General features: G+C 35.8%; 1 protein-coding gene across 3 annotated transcripts; it reads right to left on the minus strand.

The window, feature by feature from the left end:
* Positions 1-633: 633 nt before the first annotated feature.
* On the minus strand, positions 634-13,528 carry LOC103500438 (calcium-dependent protein kinase 11). 3 transcript variants are annotated; one of them, XM_008463740.3, is made up of 7 exons: positions 12,525-13,528; positions 11,526-11,669; positions 11,276-11,428; positions 11,048-11,163; positions 2,815-2,982; positions 1,577-1,801; positions 634-1,060 (listed from the first exon to the last, which is right to left on the minus strand). In XM_008463740.3, the coding sequence occupies exons 1-7, from the start codon at positions 13,078-13,080 to the stop codon at positions 917-919; spliced, it is 1,506 nt and encodes a 501-aa protein (XP_008461962.1). In that variant the 5' UTR covers positions 13,081-13,528; the 3' UTR covers positions 634-916. The 3 variants fall into 3 exon arrangements, with proteins under 3 accessions (XP_008461962.1, XP_050938295.1, XP_050938314.1); XM_051082338.1 differs by lacking the exon at positions 634-1,060 and having other exon boundaries at positions 1,800-1,918; XM_051082357.1 differs by lacking the exons at positions 634-1,060; positions 1,577-1,801 and adding an exon at positions 2,290-2,602.
* Between the last annotated feature and the right edge of the window lie 8,238 nt (positions 13,529-21,766).

A 21,766-nucleotide genomic window follows, 5' to 3' on the forward strand; every position in this document is an offset into this window, starting at 1 on the left:
ATCGAAACTCGTTCTAAAAGCAAACTAACTTAAACTTCATTTGTTATTGAGCTTTTAAAACAACTGTTGTCAGCTTTGCTTTTAGAAAAATCAGCTACAATGTAGAGTAAAGAAGCATTGCGTAAATGTCAAACTCAAAAGTATGGTTCAAATATGAATCAAATAGGAACTTTTTTAGAGAGTTAGTGAGAAAAGGAATCAAATGCTTTGCAAAGTCAAATCTAAAAATAATAGTTACGTGTAGATGTTACGAACCAAGTGTATATATATATATATATATATATATATATATATATATATATATATATATATATATATTATATTATATTATATTATATTATATTCGAAGGTGTAAAATAATAATAATTAAAAAACAAGGAAAACCAACCCAACCCTGCAATTGTAACAGAAGCATTAAAAACTAAACAAACTCAACCAGCACCAAAAATACAAGTTTCGCCCTTCCACACTAATCTTGAATACAAATCAAATCCAAACGTCCACTAAGAAACCAGCTTACGCATTGCTTTCCTATAAGAACAGTATTCATCTTGCATTTTTTCAAACCGGAAAAAATAACAAGTAAATAAATAAATAATGATATAACAATTTTTTTCAAAAAAGAAAAAGAAATAGAAAAAAACTAAATCTCTTTATTCTAAAAAGATTTATGGCATGACTTCTTGGAACCTCATTTAACTTAAAAATGAATGAACATTCTTGAAATTCACATGCCATGTCTGGAAAAATTCAAAGCCCTCAGCATTTAAGAATTTCAAGAATAGAAAAAGGCATATTTCAAAAGCAAAAATCAAAATTGAAAAGCTTTTAGTCATGAAGCTATGGAATACTTTTCTGCACTTTAACAGTTAGCCAACTATACAAATTACAAAACCTAGGACAGCATAATCCCCTGTTAGTTTTCTAAAGGTTTGTCTTTTATTCCAAAAGCATCAGCCAAATTGAAGTTCAAGTTGCTTCTCATAGTTCTACTTCTCCCGACACCTCCATCGCCTTTCCTCATCATTGCAGCAAATTCCTCGTAGTCAATACGACCATCCTGCAAGGAAAAAGATATAGAGAACAGCAAAGTGAATATTCAAGCCTGGAGAACGTTTTTCTTTTCTAGTAATTTCGGGAGAAGAGATGTCATTTCTCCACAAAGAAAAACAAATAGATTTTCCCCATCAGACAAGCAAATATGATTAGAGTACGGATGCAGAAAAAGATGTAATATCAGCATCGATATCCTTTTTCTAGAAATATATAAGACTATAAACATATATTTTGCTGGCGTACAGCCCCTGCATTAGGCTACCATCGCTAATCCCAAGAAGGCACCAAAAGCCCGCTCCAAGACAATTATGTTGACCTAAATTGGTTGAGAGCATTTGGATTGGCTAAACAAAAACTTGCATTATCTTTTATTTTCACAAGACAATTATGCATGGTAAGTAGAAAATACGGTTGAATAAAGAACACAAAGGTATACTGAAGAATAAAGCAAAATTTAGGGAATCAAAATTGCAATCATATCACCAATACGAAGATATTCAGTGAATAAATAAAGACTTACATTATCTTGATCAATTTCTTTGATTATCTCATCCAAATGGACATCACCCAAACCGAAATCTTTGCAAGCCTGTTGAAGCTCATCAATAGTGATATATCCACTACCATCTTTGTCAAAATAGGAGAAGGCGGCAACTAAATTATCCTCTCGCTCTATCTTATTTAGGTGCAACGTAGCTGCAAGGAATTCACCATAGTCTATGGTTCCACTGTTGTCTATATCAGCCTGTTCAAAGATGAGGCAGCAAGATAATGCAGGTCATTTAGATTAGGAACGATCGTGAAAGAAAAGGGAACAAATGCCTCAATTAGAATCTGCAGAGATCTGATAGACCACCACCTCCTATAATACATCAGTACAGCCATAGAGGAAAGAAATAGATAGCAAGTTAGTTAGCCTAAACAACCAAATAAATAGTTAGGCTGTTATAGAAATTTGTTACAGAAATAGTTAGAAAGTTAGTTAGGAAATCTGTTAAAGAAGTAGTTGAATATGTGCATTATAAATAGCTATAGAAGACTAGTGAATAGGCAGGAAAAGTCTTATGAGGAAGTCTTTGGTTAATTCTTGGAAGACAGAATAACCAAGAGAGAGAGGATCATTACTTGTAATTGAGAATTACTTTCAATAAAGAGAGATTGTAATTGATTACCAGGAGTTCCATCAAGATCATTGTAAAAAGTAATGCTCACATTATAAAATTAGTCTCCGAATTTCAAATAGTGCAAATTGTCCCCAAGTATTTTTATTTAAATTATGATCAGTCCCCGTCCTCAAACGCCACAATTTAAATGTTTACATGGACAAGTACGCCATGATTTGGCATAATGTGGAATGAACTCGAAAAAAAATCAGTCTTCCAGCTGGAACAAAGAAAGGAAAAGTGGGGGGGGGGGGGGGGGGGAGAGAGAGATTATGCATTTTGCACATCTATTCCATTGAATATCCTTTGCCCGCCCACCCATCCTTAGTTTAACTGATTGTCCACTCCTCGTGCCACATTGTACCAAGTTATCAATTGTTAGCCTAGTCAGCATGTCATATCAGACATTTAATAAGGACAGGGATTTATGAAAGTTAAAAATAAGGAAATCATACGTTCTCATAATCAGGCCCGAACAAATATAAACATAAAGTTCGAATGCAAAGCAATTTAACCAAAACATATAAAATCAAAACCAAACTGCTTCAAAAAAGAGGTTTAATATTTCTACAAAGGTATCGGACAAGTTATGTACCGCATCCATAAGAGACTTGATATCAGATTCCATGAGTTCAGAGCCCACTTTTTTCAACCCCGCTTTAAGCTCTTCAAATGTTATGGACCCACTGTTATCAGTGTCGATCATTTTAAATAATTCCTTCAAGCCACCAATTTCTTCTTCAGACAGTCTTTCTGCTATGACCTGCACAAACCACATGGACTAAAATTAGAGACAAATGCACATTGCCAAGAGAAAAATGTCATAGTAGACAACAAATTTGGTGAGCGATTAAAATAAGAGGCCTGAGCTACAATATGGTTTACTTTTTTTTTCTTTTCTTTTTATAAAAAACAGAGAAATATATTCCAATTAGTGAAAAAGAGAAGTTATAGTCAACCAAAGCCTCTACCATCTTTTTATTCAGAGGGAACGACTTTTGAGACGAAATAGGTGGTCCCAATTCCGTTTTCACTTTCTAATTCCATAGTTTTGTTATTTTCAATGTGATGAGAAGATTCGATCAGGACAATCTGATTGTTGTTTTCGTTTTCATTCGGTTAGGAGTCATTCTGCAAAATCGTTTGGAAGTCGTCTGGAATGTCTTGAGGAGATTTGACCAAGGGAGGAAACGGGTTCTCCAAGATCAGGCTCCCTGGACTTGAGAGAGAAATTTCTGAGGAAGGCTCAAGGTAGTCTTTGTCTTCATCTCCGTCAAGCTAACATAAATCCATACGTCTTAAAAAAGTAACTCCAAACGAAACTCACAAAAAAAATATATATGGTCCAATCTTCCTCCGCTTTTCAGCAGAGAATACAAATGAATTGTTCAACTAACAAGGGCAACCTCCTCACAGGTCAATCTAATAAGTTAAACTCGCCAGGTAAAAACTTAAATTTCCCAGGGTCCTAGTCCTCCAAAGAGCAAACAGACTGACACACCCACGAGAGAAGGGTCAATCAAACTACAAAAGAAAGACTTGCACAAGAATCCCTTCAAAGAGTTGGGACTCTGCACCCTCTATTCCCTCCTCCCATACCTAAAATTAAACTCCTCAAGTAATGACAAGATAGACCAAATTTGTTGTTTCCCTATCAGATAACAAACAACAAAACCTAAACGAAAAAGAGCAAGAGCTCCCCGACCAAACAAGGAATTTAGACTGGAAGATGTATGATAAAAAACGAGGAAACAAAGGGCAGAGGGATCTATCTCCCTCTAATTGTTCTTCCCAAAACTAAGTTTCCTTTCCCTCACCCACCACACAACATACCAAGGGGACAATAGATGGAAGCTCCTTAGACTAGGTCTACAACAACTCCAAAATTTCAACCTCCCTCCTCCCTCTAAAGATTCTATTATTCCTCTCCCCTCAAAGACCCTACAAAATAACATGAACTCCGATTTCCAACAAAAATGAACCTTTCTCACGAAAAGGCAAGTGGGAAGAAACTTCTTAATCGCCTTTCTACAACTTTTACTTACTGACAAACCTAAGACATGTCTCTCAAAGAAACAACTTCAAACCCACGTTTTAAGAACTCTAAATGCCGCTTTGAGGCTTTCCGTAAACCTTGAGGTGGTTTGAGACATAAGCCTCATTTTAAATACAATAAAAACCATTGAAAATATCTATTAAACAAATTGGTATTCCTAGTTTCATAGCATTCATGTGGCAAAATCACATCTACTCTTTAAACTAGAACAAAAAAGAAAACCTCAATAATTAGAAACATTGAGAAAGAATACCCAACAAGAAAAGTTATTTAGAGAAAACCAAGGAAGAAATTAAAAAATAGAGGAGAAAAACACAAATGTTCTTGATTAGAAATTATTATAGCACGTAGTCAACAGAAAATGACAGAATTAAAAACTTGAATAATATATTTTGGAGCAATATTGATTGAAATAGTGTGAGGAAACAAAGTCTAAGGCGGCAGTGGCAATAAAATAAAGACGAAAAATATTTTAAAAAATAGTGAAATTATCTTTCCTCTTTAAGCAAGTGTCAATCTATGCAGTTGTCGCAAGGATGGAAAAAGTGGCAATTTTAAAACCAGATGAAAAAGAGAATCAGCACTGGAAGGAACCCCTTGACACTGATCTCAATGCTCTGTTTCACAGCGAGGAAGATTCGATCAATGAAACACACTGTTCAGAACCATCACCACAGAATTAGCCTTGTGAAATTCCAGCACACTTGAAATCTATTGTTGGCAAGTGCAATTTGATCTTGGCCTAAGTTCGACAAGAGGCTTTAGTTTAAATACCTTGGAAGTGGAACAATGAAAATTATATCATGGAACACGAGAGGAATGAAAAATATTAACAAGAGATTAGCCCTAAGAAGATTCTTGAAAATACACATGCCGGATGTGATCCTTATACAAGAATCTAAGAAAGAAGAATTCGATGCACTTTTCATAAAATCACCGTGGAGTTCAAAAGACATTGGACGGGATCGGGTCGAGACTTTTGGAACTTTGGGAGGAATGCTAATCATGTTGGACAGAAGTAAAAATTATCAGTCACTGAGACTCTAAGGGGCGGATACTCCTTGACAGTACAATGCATCAGTCTCTGTAGAAAAACTTGCTGGATAACCAATGTATATGATCCAAACGATTATAGAGAATGGTGATATGTATGGCCTAAGCTCCTTATTAATACCAGAAAACTTTCAGAATTTTGCTTGGATGCTTGGTCTGTTGGAGGAGATTTCAGTATCACAAGATGGGCACATGAGAGATTCCCTGTTGGAAGAACAACAAGAGGTATGTGGCTGTTGAATAATTTTATTGTAAGGCTAAGTTGTTGGAAGTTCCCCTTTGTAATGGCAGGTACACATCGTCTCGAGAAGGAACTTCCATTGCAAGATCACTACTGGACAGATTCTTCATAAATAAAGCACGGAATGATGAATTCGAAAACATAAGAGCTATAAGCAAGCTTGCCTATTTTCTGTTCACTTTCCCATCTCCCTCGAGACTGGTTCCTTCAGTTGGGGACCCTCCCCCTTCAGATTTTGTAATATCCGGTTACTCGACAAAGAAAGCAACCTGGTAATTTGAAAGAGCATGGAACTGCAGTAGTTCAGAAGGCTGGGCAGGATTTGCTTTTAATTCTAAACTAAGGAAGGTGAATAATGCAGTAAAAGGGTGCCTGGTTGACTCACAGAACAATCAGAGAAGAAGAGAAGAAGAACTGATTATTGAAATACAAAGATTAGATGCTTTGGCAGATTTAACAAGTCTTTCAGATTCTGATTTAGCCTCCCGATCTTTTCTCAAGGCAGAGCTGATGTCAGTATACCCATTTGAGGAGATTAATTTAATCCAGAAAAAGTAAGCTGAATTGGTTATGGTTGGGAGATGAAAACAGAAGCTTCTTCCGTAGGTTCCTGGCAGCCAAAAAAAGGAAGAATCTGATTACAGAGTTAGTTAATGATTTCACGGTGCCCACCAAATCCTTTAGAGAAATTGAAAGCCTAATTCTGGATTTTTATTCTAAACTCTTTTCTAAAAGTCTGGGTCCGAGGTTCATTCTGATAAATTTTGATTGGCCTTGTGTAACTCCCACTTAGAATTTAATGTTGATAGCAAAGTTATCAGAGACCGAAATAAAAGCTGCTGTTAAGCCTCTTGGAAAATGCAAAGCACCTGAACCAGATGGCTTCACCGCTGAATTGCTTATTAAATATTGAAATTTAGTTAAACCAAACTTAATCTCTACTTTTGAAGATTTTCATTGAAATGGTAGATTAAATGCTTGTGTGCAGGACAAATTCATATGTTTGATCCAGAAAAAGGTATTAATGCGGTGGCTGTAAAAGACTTCAGACCAATTAGCCTCACAACCTTGACTTACAAGGTTGGTGGCAAGGCTGAAAGACCCAAAAAGGTAAATGCCTTGCATCATTTTCTCCTTCACAAAGCGCATTTATAGAAGGTAGGCAAATTTTAGATCCCAACATTGTTGGTATAATGAAGCTGTTGAAGATTATTGGGCTAAGAAGAAAAAAGGTTGGATCCTTAAACTCAATATGGAAAAAGCCTTCGACCGGATCGAATGGGACTTCCTCGAGAAAATTTAGAAAAGCAAAAAGTTTGACCAGAAGTGGATGATGGGCTGTGTTAAAACTCCGAGATACTCGGTTTTCATTCATGGTGGGCCAAGAGGAAGAGTGCTTGCTTCAAGGAGAATCAGGAAAGGCAACCCCTATCACCTTTCCTCTTTCTACTGGTAAGCTAAGTACTCAGTTCCCTAGTTGAAACTCTGCATCATAATGGTCTATATGAAGGTTTCGCGGTGGGCAACGACAAGATACATGTGCAGTCTTCAGTTTGCGGATGGTACTCTTCTTTTCTTCAATTATGGCAGCAGTTTGATGGACAATCTGAGGCAGACATTAGAGCTTTTTGAATGGTGTTCCAGTCAAAAAGTTAATTGGGATAAGTCGGCTTTATGTGGGATCAACGTAGCTGAAAGTGAGTTGCTGTCCATGGCTGCCATCTTAAAATGCAAGGTAGATCATCTCCCGGCTATCTACCTTGGTCTACCATTGGTGGGAAGGAGTCATTTCAAAACTTGAAAGAATTCTTAGGAATTTCTTTTGGGAGGGGCACAGAGGCAGCAAAATTAATCACCTAGCTAGATCGGAAACAGTCCCCAAAGATTTGGTGGATGGTGGTCTCGGTTTAGGAGGCATCAAAGCAAGAAATTTGGCCCTTTTAGCTAGACGAGGCTAGAGATACTTGGAGGAAGAAGATTCTCTAGGGTGTAAAGTGGTAAGCATACATGGCAAAGATTCTTTTAAATGGCACACTGCAGGCAAAGAAGGAAAATGTTTGAGAAGCCCTTGGGTCAGCATTTCCAGATCATGGCTGAAAATAGATGCTTTAGCAACTTTTAGATTGGGAAATGGTAGAAGGATAGCCTTTTAGCTAGATCCATGGGAGAGTGAGATTCCTTTTAATTCTGCCTTCCCTCAACTTTTTAGAATTGCCATATTCCCAATGGTTCAGTTGCTGATCGCTGAGACTTTTTATTGGCATCGTGGTCAATTATTTTCCACATTTGCCAAACGATGAGGAGATCACAGAATTCCAATCACTTCTCAGTAAAATTGCAGATAAAAGCCCTTCTGAAAACCAACACAGTCGGGTTTGGTCTTTAAATGGCAGTGAACGGTAAAGCCCCTTACTCATCACTTATCATCCTCCTCCCCTTTGGACAAACCACTCTTTAAAGCCATTATGAAATCTGGCAGCCCAAGAAGGGTGAATATTCTGTTTTGGATTATGATGGTGGGAAATATGAATGTATCCTCAGTTATGCAACATAAAATGCCTAACAGCTGCCTCTCCCCCACCATTTGCCTGCTGTGTCTACAGAATAAAGAAAACCCACTGCACCTATTCATTTTCTGTAAATATTCGGCTTCGTGTTGGGAAAATCTGTTTAAAAAGTTTAATCTACCTTGGGTTTTTGAAGCAGATTTTAAAGATAATGTGAAGACCTATTAAGAGGATCCAATTTGCATAAAGAAGCCTACTTTGGAAAAATGCAGTGAAAGATATCTTGGCAGAAATTTGGTTTGAAAGGTATCAAAGAGTCATCATGATAAATCAATGGGCTGTTTTGATCATTTTGACATAGCACACAGAAATGCTTCTTTCTGGGGCTCCCTCTCAAAACTTTTCGGAAGCTACACAATCCAAGATCTCAACTTAAATTGGAGAGCTTTTATCTTTCTGCCTTAATTCTGTTGTGTTTATTTTATTCTGTTGACTCCTTCTCCCCCCTTTATTATGGTACTTCTTTTTGTACTAAACTCCTTACTAGTCATGAACCAGTAAAGATTCATTATCATGGCTTGATATTGAGCTTTTTTTTCCCATTTTTGCTTTTTTACTTCTAGATATGATGAGGTCACTAAGGAAGTGTCAAAATAGTTGAGATGTCCAGGTGCAACTACTAATCCCTATTTCTTGTTTAGCCCTTGACTCTTGTATAACCCTCTTGTACTTAGAGCTACTGTCTTTTTTTATCTATTAATAAAGAGAACCGTTTCCACTTCAAAAGAAATATCTAAAATGTAAATCTCTAATCCAATGGGCATATTAATTACATTCTCAAGAGGCGTAACTAGCCCATCTATTAGCATGTTCAAAGTCGAGACAATGATGAATTCATCTTTGCAGCCTTGTTGTATCCTTTTTCAAAGGCAACTTGTGTCCTATTTAAATCCAAGGAATTTGAAAAGTCATTTAGGGTTAGATCATGATTGATTATCGTTGGAGGATACAAAGAAGTAACATCCCCAAATCAACCAAAAGAATTCCCTCTTTTTCTATCCTTAATCTCAATGATTGCTGGAAGAAAACGCACAAGCTTTTCTTGACCTCAATACAAGCTTCAGAACAATCAACCAACTAAGAGTTCTAAAAGAAATGCTTACAAGTCCCTCAAAGTAATTACAAAAATACCAATTGCTTCAAAACTGCAGCTTTTCAAATAAGTTAAAGGTAAATTCCTTATGGAAATCCATCTTCCATGGCCTTTAATTTTAATATGTTTCAGAAGAGAATACTTCTCTCCTGACCACTTTCAAATTTCAAATGAAGTTTTTTCCAAAGAGCCTACATCTTCCATCAAAAAATTTGGAATTAATATTGGCCTCCAATTGCAACAAAGCCTTAGCAGCCATGACAGGATTGATCAAAATTGAGACTTGGAAATACTCTTTTAATGCTTCTTCAATTTACAAACTATTGTGAGAAAATAACCTGGAGAAACACCAAAAACATACTGAAACTCAATTTCACCTCTTATTTATCCTTTCTTACCTAAACTAATGATTCATTTGAGTTTTCTACAGAAGAAATCCCTGGAAGCTAAAGGTTCAGGTACATCGCAGATTCTTTTTTTCACAATTGCAACATATGTGCAACTTCTTATAAGAGGCTTTCCCTTACCCACGGTCAACAAAGAGGGATTTTTTTAAAGGAATAATCAAATTTCATTGAGACAAATGAAAGAACATAAGGAGAACAAAAAGAAATGCCCACAAAAAAGAGAAGACAGACTCTAAAAGGGGGTCTCCAGTCGACCAAAGTACTAAATAAATAATTTAAAAAAGAAAAAACTTCAATATTGAGGCATACAAGGAAGCACTCAATTTAATAAGGAACCAAATATTTCTTGGAGAACGCTTAATCCCTCTAAAAACTCTATTGTCCTCTCAACCCTAAGAGTTCATAAAATAGCAAAAATGACTCTTCTCACAAAAAGTGAGTAGAGAAGGAACTCATCAATTATCACTCCCTTATGCCTAGCCAAAGACTATGGTCAAGATCCTCCACCTCCCCGTACAGAGAATGCTACACCCTAGAGAAGGAGATTTTATCGTAAATTGCTTGAGTAATTGAATTGAAGACCAGTACATTTCTTCATATTTTTTGAGGAGATCTTTCAGCGCTTTCCAAAAGATGAGCCATCCATTTTTAGCAAAACCAGCAAAGAATTGAACTAACTTCGTCCTTCCGAATGGGGGCCAAACAACACACTTAATGTACCAACCACAGGAGGACCTTCACTTCGACAGACAAGTTGTGCCATCATTGTCTCTATCTTACTTGAAGAAATGCCCTGTTAACTGGAAGCTGAAATAATTTGCCAAAAGAGCATTCGAACCATCACAAATGGAGGACAAAGAAAGGAATCACCTGATTATTCATATTTTCTATAAAAAAAAAAAAAATTGATCTGCTTCCAACCAAATGTTGTACTACATATTTCTGACACAGCAACTTCTTCCATATCTCTTCTAAAAGTCACCAAGATTATCGTAAAGGATAACTAAATAAGATGGAAGGATGTAAAATAAATGATGAAACAATAATAACTAATGAAAGACAAATCAAAATCTCAGAGAACTGATCAGATTAATTGAGGTAGATGAGGTAGGAACAAACGATTTGGAATGAGAAGGGAGGAGATAGAAGAGGGTGGTAATGCATAGTATTTCATTTGTTCATCTCTTCAACTTTCTACCCTGCTCTATGTCTTCTTTTTCTATGGTATAATCTATCTCAATTGTTTATATCCTAATCCTAAAGATTGATGTCATTATATTAGCATGATTCGTCCAAAAGCAGTGAGGGTCTTAGACAGACTCCTAAATGAATTCATACAACACCAACACCGGGAATAAATAGATTATCAGATGATATAGGAAAAAGAAAACCTACAAGGATTGAATCTTACACGTAGAGCCATTTTCTTCAGCTTATTCATAGCTGAGAACTGCTTTAGCCGAGACAAAACTGCAGAGTCTATAGGCTTGTCAGGGGCAACTGTGTCATCTACAATCCATGGGTGACCTTAACAGCAAAAAGAATTCGAGCCATGTTAATCAGAAGCAATTACGCAAAAGCACAATGCTGTTAGAGTTGAAACAGCATTTTTCCTACAGAAGGATCTAAAATCACTCACAAAGAACTTCATGGGCAGAGATTCTCTCCTTTGGATCTCTTGTGAGCATTTTAGTAATTAAATCTTTAGCACTATCTGAAATGTTGGGCCATGGTTCAGAGTTGAAATCTAGCTTCCCATATAAAATCTGTCGGAAGATCCCTGAATCAGTTTCTGTTTGAGAAACATGATGGAAAGAAAACAAGTTTAGAGATAATATAAGAAAAAATTCATAACAAACAATTTTAGGTACAAATTTGTACTCATGTACCTGCCCAAAAAGGTGGAACACCACTTAATAAGATGTAGAGGATAACACCTGCACTCCATACATCAACCTCATGCCCATAGTGCTTCCGGAGCACTTCGGGAGCAACATAATATGGGCTACCAACTACATCACAGAAAGAGTTTCCTAGAAAGAAAAATACATAAAACAGAAAACTAAGTAGCAGTTAAGAAAACATATTTTTATAAGAAAGCATACCTTTAACCGAAGAAAGAAGGAGAGGCATATAGCTTGAACAGAACAGTCCAAATAAAAAATATCAACTTGCACAAAAGCCTATGTCAGGAAAAGGCACCCAAAATAGTACCATTATCCACCAGTTAGCAGTTAATAATTGAAAGAATGTTATTGAAAAACCAACTGGAGAAAGCTGGCCATTTGAAGAATTTCATGGGGTGAAACTATTCCAGATTGATATACAAGTAAAAGAACGAATGAACAAACTAGCAATAGCAAAGAAGATTGAAGTGTTTATGCATGAGTTAAAATAAAGGGACTCAGCCATTATAACATCATCATTTCCCAATGGTCAAAAATAAATATATTTAAAAACATGATTCTCCATGGAAGGTTTTTATATACTGGGCGATGTCTACATGTTAGACACTAAAAATTCTGACAAAAATGCAAAAGAAAGGAAGCCAAAAACATATGCTAAAGCTTAAAGGCTGCCTAGTTGATACGCATCTCTTCTTGATTACACGCTTATGCTTCCATAAAGGTACCTAAACAACTGGTATATTCTGCAGCAAGTAACACCCAAAAAGCATGTACAAATAATGGGTTTGTGGCATATATTCTTTTCTCCTTTTCTTTAATGACCCAAATCTAGTAAAAATCTCCAAAGATATTCAAGCAGAGTCCAGTTCACCAATACGACAAATTAAACATGAGACTAAAAGAAGAAGAAAAAAGAAAACAAACGCCGTGGCAATGAGAACACAGATAACACAAATTAGGGAACAAAATCAACATACTGACCTGGCTGATAAAAAACAGAGAGCCCAAAATCTGTGGCCTTCAGCTTAGCGTCTTCACCAGGGTTGTCGAACAAAAAGTTCTCAGGCTTGAGATCTCTATGCATAACCCCAAGAGAGTGGCAAGTCTCCACCACTCCAACAATTGTCTTGATTAGCTTGGCCGCTTCTCTCTCGCTGTAATGACCCTTGAGCAAAATCCTATCAAAAAGCTCCCCACCAGCACAAAGCTCCATCACCAAGTGCACAAACACAGAATCCTCATACGTCCCCTTGATTTGAACAACATTGGGATGCTCGGACAAATGGTGCATGATCTGAATCTCCCTCCAAACATCCTCATAATCCTCTTTACACAGGAGCTTCCGTTTGGGGATTGATTTGCAAGCATAAAGGTCCCCTGTGGCTCGATGAGTACAAAGGTACGTTGTTCCAAATTGGCCCTGCCCAAGTTTCTTCCCAAGAAGGTAATGATCTCTGAGCCTAGGGGTCTGATACGGCAAAACCGAAGAGGCGACCTTCGTGGAAGAGGATTGCGATGCTTTGATCGGCTTCTCCATGAAACCCAGATGAGAAATGGAATCAAATTTGGTTCTGATGATTGAAAAAACAAAAAAAGAATGGTTTTCTTGGCTACAGTCGCTGTTGGTCCGGTTTATTGATTCTGGGCATCGGAAATTTGGGTCGTCATCGTCGCTGGTAACTTGAAGGATTGTCCTACAAGCATTAAATCGTCGAAACTAGATGGATTGAGAACGCATTTGTTTTTCCCTGGGGAATTTCAATAGAGGAAGGGGAATGGAGAAATGGGATTGAAAGGGATTTTTGTTTGAGTTTGGTGGGTAGAATTAGAAATGAGTTAAGTCCTTGAAGTGGGTCATGGAGGGGAAATCCATCTCCTACTGTCAGCCAATGTGTGAGAATAATTGGGATTTTGGACCCCACTTTTGCCCCTTCCTTCTTTGCTTCATCATTTTTTTATTATTATTATTATCTTTCCTTCTCTTTTTTCTTTATGCATTTTATTTTCCATGGGATATTTTGGAATCTTTTTATATGGTTTTTAAAGGGCTAATTATAAAAATGGATAAATAGAGTATAAAGAGAAACTCCATTAAAATAACTACTAAAAATATAAAAATATATTATCGATATAGTACGACATATAACAAAATTTTATATTTTGTAAATGAAGATATTGATAAACTTCTATTATTGTCTATCAATATGCATAGAATCATACTAGTGTCTATTAATATTTATCATTGATAAAATTTAAAATTTTACTGTATTTTGTAAATATTTTATCAAATTTTTCATTTTTTACGATTCTCCTCCACTTTATTTTTGTAAATATTTTGTACTTTGTATTATTTTTGACAATTGTTCATAAATTAAAATAACCCTATTTTACTTTATGCGTCAAAAGGTTCTTTAAATTTAAAAGATATTCTTAAATTTTTATAAAAAGTTCAGGTAAACTTTGAAAATTTTATTTAAAAAATATTCAAAAATTTTCAAAAGTTTCAAAAAATACTTTAATTTAATAAAAATTCAACTACACCTTTAGGATTAGTATTGGAATAGAAACTTTAATTTATCATGACAAAAATCAAATGTCAAATAGTTAACAAAAAGGAGTTTAAGAATGTACTAACGAAGGAGGGAAGAAAAAGATGAAAAATAGAGGTGTCAGAGATTATTAACAATTTTTGTTCATATAATAATAGTAAGGGTATTCTTTTTTTTTTTTTTTTTAGTTTAGGGTACTTTTAAAATTTTTGAAAACTCATTCATATTTTTTATCCAGCATATTAGTGATTTTTATTCGAACGAGTATTTAATTTATTTGGAAAGTTTAAGGATAATCTCGAAACATTTGAAATTTGAGGATGTTTATTTGTAACGCTAATAAACAGTTTTTATAATTTAACCTTTTTAAATCAAAATTTAAGTTTTAAATGTTCATATTGGCAAAAATGTCTGAATTCAATTTTAGAAAAATGTTAATTGATATATTGAAAGAAGGTTACATCTTCAAGAATATTTTCTGACAAATTACAAAAACAAAAAAATTAAATGAATTGTTTAAATTAATACATAAACATTTTGGGTGCGTTTGAGAGAAGAGTTGATTCATGGAAGGGTTAGTGTTATGATAAACCTAGTTTTATCATAATCCTTGTTCGGGGGAGGGTTTAGAAATGTAGTTTTATGATAAGAGGTGTTTGGAGGAAGGATTATGTGGGAAGGGTTATAATAGTGTTATGAATAAGATGTGTTTGGGGAGGGTTATATGGAAAAAGTTATTGGGATTTTATGATAAGATTTGTTTGGGAGAAGGATTAGGTGGGTAGTTTTATGTGAAATTTATGATAAGATGCGTTTGCGGGAAGGATTAGGTGGGTAGGTTTACGTGAAATTTATGATAAAATTTATTTGGAGAAAGTGTTATATAGGTTGGTTAATAAAATTTTTTTATGTACTATAATATTTTTTAAATGAGATTGTAAATATGATAAAAAAAATTCTTATTGCATACTTTTTCAGGAAAGCATCGAACCCGTGTTATTGCAAATAATTTATTGTATGTGTAATGTTATTAAATTAGTAAGGACAGTTATTAATTTCTAAACATATTGTGAAGAATTTATTAAAATTCATTTTTTAGAAAGACAAATTAATTATTTCCTATTTGTAATTGACAATAGCGATGTCCCCCTATTTTGAACATATATAATTACTTGGTATAATGCCTGGGTGAATTGTTACTATTTTTCTTAATTTTAAATAAACATTATGAACGGAAATTTTTTTTTGTCTACAATAGCAAAAGCATAAACAGTCAATATCATACAAAAAAAGTAAGCAAATAAGAAGTAACCCAGTTCAGTACAAACATAAACTATCTCGTCGTGTCTCGTAAGAGAACTCTACAAAATCCCTCCCTCTCATCCTCAGGCATGAGAACGAAACCCCGAAGGTCGTCCATACAAGACAGAAGATTCATTTGCAATAATGCCCTATTCAAACTCGTTAGTTCCAGCATCTCACGCAATATATGGAAGAATTCCGTGCGCACATGGTTGTCATTAGCAAGGGCGTGTGCAGGCCACTTCGCAATCATCCTGAGTTTCTCGTTTGTTTGGTCGAGTGTCAAATGTATGCCTTCAACATCCACCTCTCGCTGACTTCCCCTCTTCCTCTTGGATCCACTCGATCCGGTCCTACCCTCTGAAGCACGAGAAGGTCGTGATGCGCGTATATTATCCTGCGACATGTCAATCCCTTGGCTGTACACGGTAGAAACTCCTCATTTCCATCTGCCATGTCAAATCCCTCATACCCGCAGGCTCGTTAGACCCCACGTCGACGAATGTCTTAGCGAACCGACCCATCGCCTTATCACGACCAAACACATATGTAAGTTCGTCGTAATACGAAAACGATTTGTTCAGGAGTCCCTTCACTGCAGGATGCAACTGTGGGGAGGATCACTTATGAGTGCAAATAGAAAAATTGTGAAGTAAATGTACATTGCAAACGTCGTGTGATGTTTATATTATTTTCCTTACCTAACCCAATTATCAAATAATTATTTGTCCATAATTATGCATCTCTCTTCATCGTTCTACCCAAAGCCGCTGCACGTTGGCCCTCGCATTTCGGCGATGGCCTAGAATGTCTGCTTCAGTGTCTTTATTCTACAGTCAATTACAGTCGTTGCGCGGACACAACATCCAAGTAGTTTCTCCATCATCATGCATACCAACTGGGTCAGGTAACCTGGCCGGAACGTACCATTATCAGATTTCCATCCCCCCATTGACACCAACTCCATTAAACACTCCACAAGAGTACCCTCCTCCTCTTTCGTTTAGACATGCCTCGGGGCATGGGTTGAGGTTGACATACTGAGAATGACAAATTACAAGAAATATACGGAGTACGTTAGTAATATCAGAATTGCACATTTAACAGTCACAAACAAATGGCACGTGTAATTTCATATACAACAGTACATTTTACAAGTCAATAAAATGCGCATACAACGGATGGCTTCTAATGTAAAATTTTCTTATCTAAGCATTACGCAACTGCCAATCTGTGAACATCGATTCAGCTAGTGCGTCACGCCACTGAGACCACTCGTTTGTCGTCTTAATGTAGTGAATGTCTTTTGTAGCGGTGGTCGTCGCGTACGCGGAGTCCCCCTCGTCAACGTCGTTGCAATATGTCATTTCTCTGTTTATCAAATTGTGAAGCAAGAAACATGCTAGTATGGTGCGATATTGGACTTGCAAGGGATATTACGACTTTCCACGAAGAATGGTCCAACGACCCTTAAGAACACCGAAGGCGCGCTCAATGACATTTCTTGTCGAAGAATGCTTCATGTTAAAGTACTCCTTTGCATTTGTTGGTGAATTTCCAGCACCACGCCACTCTTGCAAGTGGTACCGCTGGCCTCTGTACGGGTCGAGAAATCCCTTCGCGTTTGGATAACCCGCATCGCACAAATAATAATATCCTGTTATTAAAGCCATGCGTTTATGCACTTTGAATATGTAAGTAGAAATGGGTGTTATTTGATTATAAATAAACAATACCCTTTGGCACTTGTAGTCCATTTTCTCGTGCAAGGGCATCACGTAGAATCCGCGAATCTATCGCGGATCCTTCCCAACCGGCGAGGACATAAACGAAATCCCCTTTCATGTCACAGATGCCCAGTACGTTTGTGGCAATTTCCCCCTTACGGGTTCTAAATGTAGGTCAATCTACTGTGGGGACGTTCACCTTTATATACGTTCCATCTAACGTACCAATGCAATTCTGTAGGTTGAAATAAACACGCTGAAATAAGTGTCACGTACCTATAGCTCGAATACATTAAACTTGTACCATGTCCACCTCGAAACACTTTCAACGTTGATCATTGCAGTTGTTTGTTACCGGAATAGGTCTCTTTATCAACTCCTCGTATAGTCGAACAACAGCCAACAGTACGAGGTTAAAATGTCGAGATACTGTCTCACTGGACCATATAAATTCCTTTTGAATGACGCGATTCTTCACATCATAGGCAAGGACGTGCAAGAACATTGCTACCATTTCCTCAACATCAACAATCTCGATCGACGAAAGACCAAAAACAATCCGAAGTAAATGACATAGAACTGCGAATGTTCGCCTATCCATGTGCGTGCTTTGGTGACACACAAGATCTGACTCGTGTATCATGCGAAAGTACGCAAGCTGCCTTATTCTATGGCGTGTATCGGACGGTGTATGCGTGATACGCCTACTGTCGTTCATTAGTAGCTCCAACGTTAGTAACATCTGACGTTGGATCAGCGTGAACGCAGTTAAGACGACAAGAAGTGTTTGTTGATCTATTACAAAGTATGCAAACTTTCTTATAAAATATGTACTAAGTGAATTAGTACAATATCCATATACATTGTCAAAAATCCCTAATTAAAACTTACTATGAACTTACTAAAACCTTATACTTACTAAAACCTTATACTTACTAATTTGTTAAATATCCCTAGTAAAATCGACAAGAGAAAGAGGGATTGAGAGCCATACCTTTAGTCCGAGAACGAAGAAGAAACATAGCATGAAGAGAGCTGGAGAATAAACGGAGAATAAAGAGAGAAGAAGAATCGCTGGAGAAGAAAGCCCGAGAACGAAGAGGAGAAACGGAAGGAGAGAATAGTACGGAACGAGAAGAAATTTTTAAATTTATCGTTTCCACAAATTTCTTATTAAACCAGAAACGTTTCCTAATTATTTTAGGAACAAGAAACAAGAACGTTACCAAACACGTCTGTTTCTTAAAAAATTAGAAACATAAACGAAAAACGGGAAGTACAACATAGGCAAATTAAATCCCAACAGAAAGTACAACATAGGCAAATTAAATTAGAACATAATTGACAAATCAGGCTACATACATATATGGAAAACAAAAGGCGTAACAAAATCAGTTTGTATAAATTGTTAAACTCATCATCTGCTAAAAAATTGGATTCAAAAGAGTCCAATACCTCCCTATCAAGCTCCATCGGCAACCATTGGCAGACAATGGTGAAAGTTTCTGTCTTATCAGATCTGGAATGACGAAATGGCAAGTGAAACACCCAGCCGCAACAATGAAACCTCGAGCGGCAAGAAGGAAGATTTGAGGGGATTTGATGAGGGAGAACACAGAACGAAAGGGAAAAGGGTTTTGTAGGAACACGGGTTGAGGGGAAAGCCTGAAAACGGGTTGAAGACGATAAGACAAGGGAGGGTTTCAGCCGTTTGAGAGGAGAATGAAACCGTGTTAAGGAAACCCCGGTTTGTTTCCTTAATATTGGGCTCAAACAGGGGTTAGGGTTGGGCTAACCTAAGCCCACAGTATCAACCCTAACCCCAAACGCCCCCTTTATGTTTTCTTTTGAAATAAGTCGAATATTTATGATGAGTTAATTTTTATAAATATGAAAAAATACTAAAATATTTATGGCAGTAACAAAATCAAAAAGTTGCTAGTCATTTTCTTTAATATTCTAGATTTGCCTTTCTTTTTCATCGTTTTTCTTCTCTTCTTCTGCAATTTTTTTCCTTTCCATCATCTTTCTTCTCTTTTTTCTGTCACTTTTCTTTTATATTTTTTTAAATAATGCTTTTTTTTCAATCAATCATAAATCTTGTATTATTTTTTAAAATATTATTTAATTTAAAATCATGTACCAAATATAAAAGATCTTGAAAAAAAATCATTTGGGATATTGGTACACGATCATTTATTTGGGTAGCCAAATCTAAACGATCGTGTACCAAAAAATCTTGAAAAAAATTGTTTAGATTTGATAGTCAAATTTAAACGATTGTGTAGCCAAATCTTAACGAACGTGTAGCTAAATCTAAACGATTGTGTAGGCAATTATAAACATATAACGACCCAACTTTTCGAACTAAACTGAGATCATTAATTTACTACTAAGACACTTCATTCAAACATTAAATTTATAAAACCTGTTTAAAAATCATTAAACATAAAAAAATAAAACAATTTTTAATACCATCGTCAGTTTTTGATAATTTCCTAGACGATGGTACGAAGGAACAGTGATACACGATCATTTACCCTCTTATGATCATTTACCCTCTTACTTCTTACACGATAATTTTTAGTGGATCGTTTACCTTCTTACTTCTTACACGATCTGACAATTTCTTTCATGGAAGAAACATGTGAAGGAAGGAGAATGCTCAAGTAGACTAGCATATAGAATATGCAATTCAAACACATACATAATGTAAATAGATGCTGCGAAGATACAAAAACATTGAGCATATTAAAAGAAAAAGAAAAAACACTAGAGTGAAACTTATCCTTATCAGTTTAGGGCTTTGAGGCCATGAATCTAGTGTCCTTTTCTTTCTTTAGCTAGATAATTAGAAATGATATCAATTAAGGAAAAAGCTTAAAGAAGATGGAAAGGCACACATCTATCAAATTTAAACCATACAAATTTAAACCCCAAATGAAAAAGATAACACTCATAATAAAGATAAGAAACAAATGTACCAATTGAATGTATCCTATCCCATTATACTTGATCTTTTCTAGTATCCCATCCCACTATACCTGATTTCTTCCAACATCTCACCCCATTATACCTGATTTCTTCCAGTTTCTTCTCCTCCCTTTTCTTTAAATACTCTTGTCTTGAAACTTTCCTGAAACAACAAGGAAAGTTAGAGGATGGGTATCTAAATTTTCATTATCTAAGTTAGAGGATGAAATAGCAACTACATATACATCAGTTCATAAAGATAGTGCAATTAGCCACCAAAATTATTGTAACCTTTCAAACTCCACAACAATTTGATGTATAGCTAAATCTAAAGCATTGAATTTAATTTTTTCAAAACTTTAACTCCTTGGATGAGATATTGGGTAGGATGACATTGAACTAACCTCTAAATCAAGCAAAGAACAACATGAAAAGAACAAAAAACAATAAGACAAGCACAAGTAAAAAATCAAAATCATTTTCGATTAAGGAAAAAAAACACATGGTTTATGCCTTTGGTTGCAAGAAATATATATATTTATATGAAAAGAATTTTCACCTTTAGGAGCAAGAAAACCACAAAATTTATATAACAACACATAATTTCTATACCACAAAAGTTAGAGATTTTAGTTGCAATACCACAAAATTTCTAGAGATCTGCCTACTCTGCTAGAAGTTTGATTAGATTTTTATACAACTCATTTCATTCATACATTTTAGAATGTAATTAAGCTAGTAAAGGATTTAGTGGTTTGTTTGTAATAGATTAGTAAGAATTTCAGTTATGGTTTTGTATTGGGTGAGTGGCTGAAACTTTAAACTTAGTTACATCTATATAAGACTTATTTAACAGGTTATCCATTGGGTGGATGAGCTTGGATAACCTTTAATGAAAGTTTATATTTTCAAAGATTAAGACATCCCATTTTCCGTACTTTTATATCTAAGCATTAAAAGTGTTAAAAAGAGATAGATAAGAGTTACAGGTTAAGCATGACCGACAGGTATTGTGAGACCAGTGCCTAAAAAAAAAGGTCATCCCGAGATAACCATGGGAAATCTTAGGAAAAATGGAAAACAAAAAGAAAATCTCGGTGTAATGGCAGGGGCATCTCGGTGCTGGACTACCGAGATGAAAAATACAAGGGTTTTAGAGATGAATCTCGGGCAGTCATGTAGAATCACAGGTAAGACTAAAGACAAAAGTGTAATCTTGGGGCAAATCTTGGTGCTTGTTCAGCTGGGATTTGAAGAAAAGAGATAAATATAGAGAGTTCTCGGCCAGATTGGACATAGAGAAGCAAGTCTAAGGAGATCTCAGACCATCTCAAGGACATGTTCAACCAAGATTGAAGGTAAAAGAGGAAATTCAAAGGATCCCGGGGCTATCTCAAGGTTGTTTCGACTGAGATTGGAGACAAGAAAGGGTTTAATTAGTGATGTTGGGTTGATCTCGAATTATATTGGCCGAGAGCATTATAATTTAACTGTTCGCTAGAGTTGGAATCCATGTGTCATAACATGCGAAGACTTAGAACTTAAGGAAGCAAAAGCTAGTGAGATACTCAAAGTTCAAAGAATGACTAATCCAACTCAGAATTAGTATAAATAATAGGAGGGGATAAAACAAAAGTGTGTTATTCTGAGTTTACAAAGAGAAGAAATTAAG

This window comes from Cucumis melo, chromosome 1 (assembly GCF_025177605.1).
Source record: "Cucumis melo cultivar AY chromosome 1, USDA_Cmelo_AY_1.0, whole genome shotgun sequence".
Classification (NCBI taxonomy): domain Eukaryota; kingdom Viridiplantae; phylum Streptophyta; class Magnoliopsida; order Cucurbitales; family Cucurbitaceae; genus Cucumis; species Cucumis melo.